The sequence below is a fragment of the Hibiscus syriacus genome, unplaced genomic scaffold (genome assembly GCF_006381635.1).
Source record: "Hibiscus syriacus cultivar Baekdansim isolate YM2019G1 unplaced genomic scaffold, ASM638163v2 tig00003403_pilon, whole genome shotgun sequence".
In the NCBI taxonomy this organism is placed as follows: Eukaryota; Viridiplantae; Streptophyta; class Magnoliopsida; order Malvales; family Malvaceae; genus Hibiscus; species Hibiscus syriacus.
In genome coordinates this window covers 644,325-651,083 of record NW_024061970.1, presented here as the reverse complement: position 1 = coordinate 651,083, position 6,759 = coordinate 644,325, and the positions used below count along the sequence as shown (strand labels likewise).

The 6,759-nt window shown below is 35.1% G+C and overlaps 1 protein-coding gene across 1 annotated transcript; it reads right to left on the bottom strand.

Annotated features, from left to right (window-relative positions):
- Nucleotides 1-3,447: 3,447 nt before the first annotated feature.
- On the bottom strand, nucleotides 3,448-5,923 carry LOC120176912. Its single transcript, XM_039183201.1, has 8 exons — nucleotides 5,753-5,923; nucleotides 5,526-5,654; nucleotides 5,306-5,421; nucleotides 4,893-4,974; nucleotides 4,644-4,703; nucleotides 4,455-4,562; nucleotides 4,026-4,071; nucleotides 3,448-3,731 (listed from the first exon to the last, which is right to left on the bottom strand). Exons 1-8 carry the CDS (start codon nucleotides 5,822-5,824, stop codon nucleotides 3,472-3,474), a joined length of 873 nt encoding a protein of 290 aa, XP_039039132.1. The 5' UTR covers nucleotides 5,825-5,923; the 3' UTR covers nucleotides 3,448-3,471.
- Between the last annotated feature and the right edge of the window lie 836 nt (nucleotides 5,924-6,759).

Sequence of the window (6,759 nt, the reverse complement as noted above, 5' to 3'; positions counted from 1 at the left end):
AAGAGTCAAAGAAAAAAAGGAACCAACCCTGAAACCTGGAAAACGCTAGATCAACTTGAGCAACGTTTTTGAGGGTGTTACCGGTGTCCAAAAATTTTGGAAAAATTCTTGAATGTTTTTCGATGCGTCAAGAAACCACCTATAAAATTTCATAACCAAATACCTTCAGTAGTATCCAGTAGACTCTTTTGAATGGTGAGTCCTCAAACAATCTATTTTTCTTGATCGCTTTGTTAGAAGGTGTTATTGATCTCCACAAATTCAGATTTTTTTTAAATGATCTTCAATATTTGAAATTGTAATCTTGAAATTTTCACCATGAAATTCCTCCTGTAGAATTTTCAAGAAATTTGACAAGATCCTAGACCGAATCTACCGATGAAACTTGAAGGATATATTTGAAGGAACTAATGAACTCCGATTTGGGTAAATTTTGGACTGGAGATTTCTATTAGGATGAATATGATATCTGGAGAAAATCAACCCTAAATACCTTCGTTTGTATTTTTTTGAAATTTTGGATTTTTTGTTTTTTTTTTGCCTTTTTTGTTTTTTATTAAAAAAATAGCAAACTAACAAGAAGGATTTGAATCTAAATTAAAAGAACCTGAAACGATGAATATTCTCTGAACTAGCTCTGTTGGGATACCTTGACGGTTTTCTGTGCAAGATTGCTTGCTTCTTTCCAAGAATCAGCCCAAATCTGATATCAATTGATAGGGGAAGTGGTGGAGGGTTAATGAACGTTGCTCTTGTTAAAGAATCAAACCTAGAAAGCTCTAGACTCGATGAAGGATAATGGAGAATGAATAGGAGAAGGTGGCGTAACAAATAGGGTTCTTAGGGTTTCTTTTAAGTGATGGAAACAAGGTAAGAAACAAGATTAAAACAAGATAAAGAAAAGATAAAGGAATTGCAAATAAAATAAGATAACCAAGAAATCAAAAGATCTCCCTTATTAAGGTGATCGGTAAAGATGATTGATGGCGTGAATGGATATGTGGAAAATCGATGGATAATGTCCTATCGAGCCCTCCTAGTCGCAATGAAAAGGAAAACACGATAATATGGCTCTAACCAACCCTCCTAGTCTCGATGAAAAGGCAAATTGGAGTGTGAAGATTAATCTCCCTCACAAGAACTTAAAAGAACTCAAGGAGAAGAAGCTTCGAAGGCACAAGACAATCAGCACTTGCAAAAACGAACTCTCGTTGTATTATTAATCAAAGAAATCCTTTTTTTACAAATTGAATGAAGCCTCCTTTATATAGGGGTTGAGTTCTAAAGGTCCTAAATAACTAAAGAATAAAATAATAATAAACTAATCATGTCTTAACTCTAATTCCTAATAAACTAATAATAACTAAAACTATTGTTTTAACCCAACCTTAATTCCTAATAAAATAATAAATCTGACCTAAAAGATAATTCATCATCCTATATTAAATTATATCACAAATAATCAATATAAATATTGAAAATTCGTAATATTTACAAAATCTCGTATTAATCCCGTATAGGATTTCCTGCATGCACCACCTTCAGTAAAATGGCCATATCTTGAGTTTCCGATATCGGATAGATGCGATTCAAGAACCGTTGGAAATATAAGAGACAGAAGATTGTATCTCCAGAAAACATATTGACCAAATAAGATCAGGATCCCATTCATAAAGTCATCACAAGTCTGGCACTGTTCTGGTCTTCTTTTCCAAGGCTTGGACTAGTGGATCATTTGGAAGAGTTATTACTTCTTCCTTTGATGTGAGCCTTGTGATGCATGTATCAAAAAGTTGCAATGAGAGGAGTTGTTTCAGGCTCTTAACAGTTTTGTGAGTTCGTCGTCATCTTCGGATTAGTTCAAATGGCGTAGGTCTAGCAACGGTTTGCATTCAGTTAAATCAGTGACACTCCTAAATCATCCGAGTAGACCAGCAAAATTTAACTGGAAGAAGTTTGTGTAGCTGGGAATTGCTCCTTATAAAGTAGAAGCTTTTGTTTGGAGGGTGCTTCGTCGAAGAATTCTAATCTGGGTTGAACTGGTCAAGAAAGGGGTCTCGCTGCCAGATTCATTGTGTCTGTTTTGTTTGACTTTTTTGAAAACTATTGAGCATTTATTTTTCTCCCGTGAGGCTTCTTGGAAAGTTTGAGGAGTCTTCCTCTCTTTGTGGGAAGTTTTGATTGTTTTTCCGATTGAACCTATTAGTTTCATGATGGTTTGGTGTGTGGCTCTCCCTTCTAATCTGCATTGTAAGATAGTTTCGAGTCTCTTGCCATTAGTGTAATTTGGTCTATTTGGTTGCATTGGAACAACGTGGTTTTCAATGGCAAAAAACTAGATGTGTTCCAGGTGGTTTTTCTCATTAATTTTCGAGTTGCCTGCCGACTAAAGGCCAAGTTTCTAGCCTCCCCACGTAGCATGGAAAACCTGGCAGCAAATTGAACTCTTGAAGAAGATGATGACGAAGCCACATCTGTCTTGGATTCCACCACCGAGAGGATCTTTAAAATTTAATGTAGACGACGCTATGCAAGCGGATGGTGGTGATCGATGTATTGGTGAGATTCTCTGTGACTTTAATGGTTCTTTGTTGTTATCTTTTTTTGTTCCAATAGGGTGTGGATCCTCGATACAAGAGAAAATTTTGGTAGTCGAGCATGTTTAAAGTTGTTCTTGGAATCAAAGTGGTTCAAGGTGGCAGAGTTAATAATCGAATGCGATTGTGTTGCAGTGGTTAATTGGTTTCTTTATCCGGTTAATGCTCCATCCAAATGGGTGTATATTCTTGGGCCTATTGTAGCACTAGTTATTCGAGAAAAGTTTGTAGTTAAGCACGTTCCTAGAGTTTGTAATTTGGCGGCTGATCAGCTAGCAAAGCTGGCAATAGGGGCAGCTCCTGTTCAGGGGTTGACTCTCTAAGCAGAATAATTCACTGGTTTCTTCTTCCTAGCAGGGAGGTCTCGTCTTTGGACGGTAGGTTTGCTCAATGCCAGGGGAAGATCGCCCATTTAATAAGCTTTGGTGATTGAAGTATGGTTTTAGCGGCCCTATTTATATACTGTTTCTGGTTTGTTTGGCTTGTGAATAGGTTTTGTGTCTGTTCCACTGGGTGCTTTTAGGTTGAGTTTCTAAAGGGTGGATTATATACTTATAAGAAATTACTTGGGTGAACTCTTTTTCTTCCACTTGGGTTTAGAGAGCTTTTCTATCGAGGCCCTAGTAATGTAACTTTTCTATTCAGGTAATAAAAGTTTCCTACTTTTCAAAAAAGAAAAAAAAGAAAAAAGAAATAAAAATCCTGAATACGCAGCCCTACACCATCGTGTTAATGCAATAAGTCAAATGCAAAGGTAACGGTGTAATTGAGAATGGCTGAAAGTTATACCATATATATTACTTCCTGTTAAAGATACATGTAGACTGCAAAAACTAATCCCATTGTGTTACTTTCTGGCTTCGAGGTCATCTGATCATATTATAACAATGTCAGGTTTTGATTGTGAAACACCATCTGCGGAGCTACTTTCACTCAACAGACGCTTCTCCACCTCCTCGATTCTTTGCAACCATTTTAGTCCAAGGTCACATCCTGCAGTTGCTGCTATTTGGAATTGCTCTTTCGCCATTTCAACAGCGTTCTTTGATGGGTGTTCTACATTTTTCCTTCCTCTTTGGGAAGCAGAAACCCTCTCCGAACTAAATCTTGTTAGGCATTCTGGGACTTGAACGCCTAACAAGTTGCCAACAAGAATAATACTTCATAAGAATTCAGTTCAGCATATGTCAAACAGAAGTAAAACGTAAACCAAGTTAAAGTCATATTTATGATGTAAATAGTTTCCTAACAGGTTGAACTCAATATAGTATTAGCTGTTAAAACTAGTTCAGTGTTATATTTTTCTCTTTTACCTTCACCCTATATGATAAAAACTACATGTTAATATGATAACCTTCTGAAAATCTCAGTAGTACACTAATACAGTGTCAAAGGAAAACTGTGAGATGGCGTGCAAGCATATTTAACCTCTAAGTAGCAGAGATCCATATGCTATGGCTGCTCCAGCATGACCCTGCATATATTTTAAAAAATAGAAGGTAAATTCTAAAAATTTAGTGGGCAAAAATAATACAAAGAATATTCCTTTTCACTTTTATACCACATCGGTTGCTTAAATAATGAGGGATAACCAGCTTATCATTGATTTTCAAGTACAACTATCTGGTTTTGCTCGGTTCAGCTTATGATAATCTTTAATTGGTAGTTTCTGAGTATCACTTAACCAAATTCATAATTCCCTGTTCCAACAGCATCAGGGCTATAACGTTCAATAGTAGTCCGTCCAAAAGTTCATAAACATTACTGACTTCCAATTTTGATAATCATGGAACAACCATAGAATATCCATGTGCGAGAAACAAGATCATGAAGTATAAGAACAAAGAGAAATCTCACCTTCTCCGATGCCCTGTGGAAGCACCACAATGCTGAAGCAACGTCTTTCTTCACACAGTCCCCTGTCAAGTACACCGCGCCTAGAAGGTAAAGAGCACCTGGATGCAACTATAAATATAAGGAGTTCAAGTAAGGTTTAGGGAGATATCACAAAAGCATCATATACAACTGGCTTCCAAAGAAACGTACCTGGTCAACAGCTTTCTCCAAATAATAAAAAGCTTGCTGATCTGATTGAACATAGTCATTCTATCCAACAGGACAATGAATGTTAGAAAGCAAACGATATCACTTGCAGGAAAATGTAATACATCAGAGAGGCAATCCCTTGAAAGAGTTCCTTGAGAAACTTTATTAAAGAAATGTATGAAGCAGTCTCATAGAAGCTGCTTAAACTGCTGTTGATAGAGCAATATTTTAAGAAAAAAAGATCCAAACCTCAACTCTTAGGCGACAACCCAACTCATATTGTGCGTCTTTATCACCCATATCTGCAGCTTCTACTAACAAAGCAGCGCCTCTATCATAACAAGGCAGTTAGTTTTCACAGTCTTGTTTATTAGATAATCTAATCTAACATGTAACTATTAAAAAGAAGAGATTACAAAAAAAAAAAAACACGAACATGGAATATAAAACATGAGAAATTGTAAACATAATACATGTATTCTAAGAAATATTGGAAATTGCAACTAAAGCCAGTGCCATCATAATTTCAACCAACGTAGCAAACAATGGTGAGAAACGAACAAGCAAAATCCGAATTCTGCACTCTCATAATTAAATAAAATAGTTAAGCAATTATGCCAGGATTCGGGATTGCGATTTTAAGTAAAAAACCATCCACTTACATGGCTTTACATGCCCCAGGAACATGGTACTTCAAATGCAATTTGGACAACCAATACCTAGCATGTGTATTGGAATTATCAGCTTCCAATGCCAACTCAAAATTCTCCTTTGCTGCCTATCATTAAACGTTAAAATTAGAGAACAAAACCCAATCAAAAAGATCTTAAGAATAATATTATTGATAAAATGATGAAAAGAAGAGTTTCCAGTTACTGGTACCCTTAGGAGAGGGACGAGGCGTTTATCATTGAGCTCGCAGTAATCAATTACTCTATCTACTTCTTTTAAAGCATTCCACCCTTTTGCTATCAACTCCATTGCTTTCTTATTTCTGCTATGCATCTCCCTCTGTCACATAAACAAAACCAAAATTGTAAAATTAACCAATCCAATGAAAGTGGATTAGAGAATTGAGAAAATCGGAGAAAAAAAGGCAGATAACGAACATATGGATTGAACTGAATAAATCTGGAAGTGCCATGTTTTGCTGTTGATTTTGCGAAGAGCTGTCTCAGCATCGTCTTCCTGGGTGACCGAGTTAGGGAAGAAACGGGTTCTCTGTACTCGCCAAATCGCCCTTTTTTCTTCCTTTTTTTTTGGTACCACCCGACCTTGTTCTTTGAAGCTCCTCCAATGAATTTGCTGCATTTCCCGTTTTAGGCTTAATTTCGAATGGGCCGGGCTACCATGGATAGAATATTCATCGTAAACTGGCCTTATTTTAGGCCTTTGTTAAATGAAATTTAAGAGTAAAATTCACTTACTTATTTATCACCTTCTACCTAAATTCTATATTTATCAAAAGTGGAACATATCATCATAGTATTTGAAAATGTTTTATTATTAACAAATTATATAAATAATATTTAATTTCTAAACTTTTATATTTTTAGTTGATCTTGAACATTTTAAAGTTATTTGTATAAGCATTCTACTATAAATTTAGTCAATTGTTAAAATTTAAAATAAATGGTATTTAGTTTTTAAACTTGATAGTTTTTATTTATTCCCTAAACATATTAACATTAATGGTATAAAAAAATTTCAAACTATAACTTTATTTCGGAATTAAAAAAAATTACTGCCTTTATTAAATTTTAGAACATGCGTTGAAACCTATTATGAAAGATAAACCATTAAACAAAATGACGTTTTTTATAGTATGGATTTATATTGAAAATAGAAACTGCAAAATGAAATAGTTAGCATTGACTAGAAATTAATAAAAATAATAAAACAGTAAATTCAAACAATCATATTGTGTATAAACCATTAACTTAGAAACAATTTCTTCTCAATATATGTAATCGATGCTATAGACGGTCGTCCCTTGAGATTAGCATTACTTTCTGAAAATTCTTACACCCGAATTTCAGAGTGGTCGTGATATTGTTTTTCTCACCGAAAAGAAAGAAAGCTTTTGAGAGGATTTGTAAGGGAAAGAAATTGTTTT

What these genes read in the sequence shown, in the direction of transcription:
- LOC120176912 (XM_039183201.1), bottom strand. Translation starts at nt 5,824, where the DNA reads ATGCTGAGACAGCTCTTCGCAAAATCAACAGCAAAACATGGCACTTCC. An exon ending in GCCTCGTCCCTCTCCTAAGG is followed by an intron (nt 5,422 to 5,525) that starts GTACCAGTAACT and finishes GTTTAATGATAG; the next exon opens with GCAGCAAAGGAGAATTTTGA. An exon ending in TCCACAGGGCATCGGAGAAG is followed by an intron (nt 4,072 to 4,454) that starts GTGAGATTTCTC and finishes AAATATATGCAG; the next exon opens with GGTCATGCTGGAGCAGCCAT.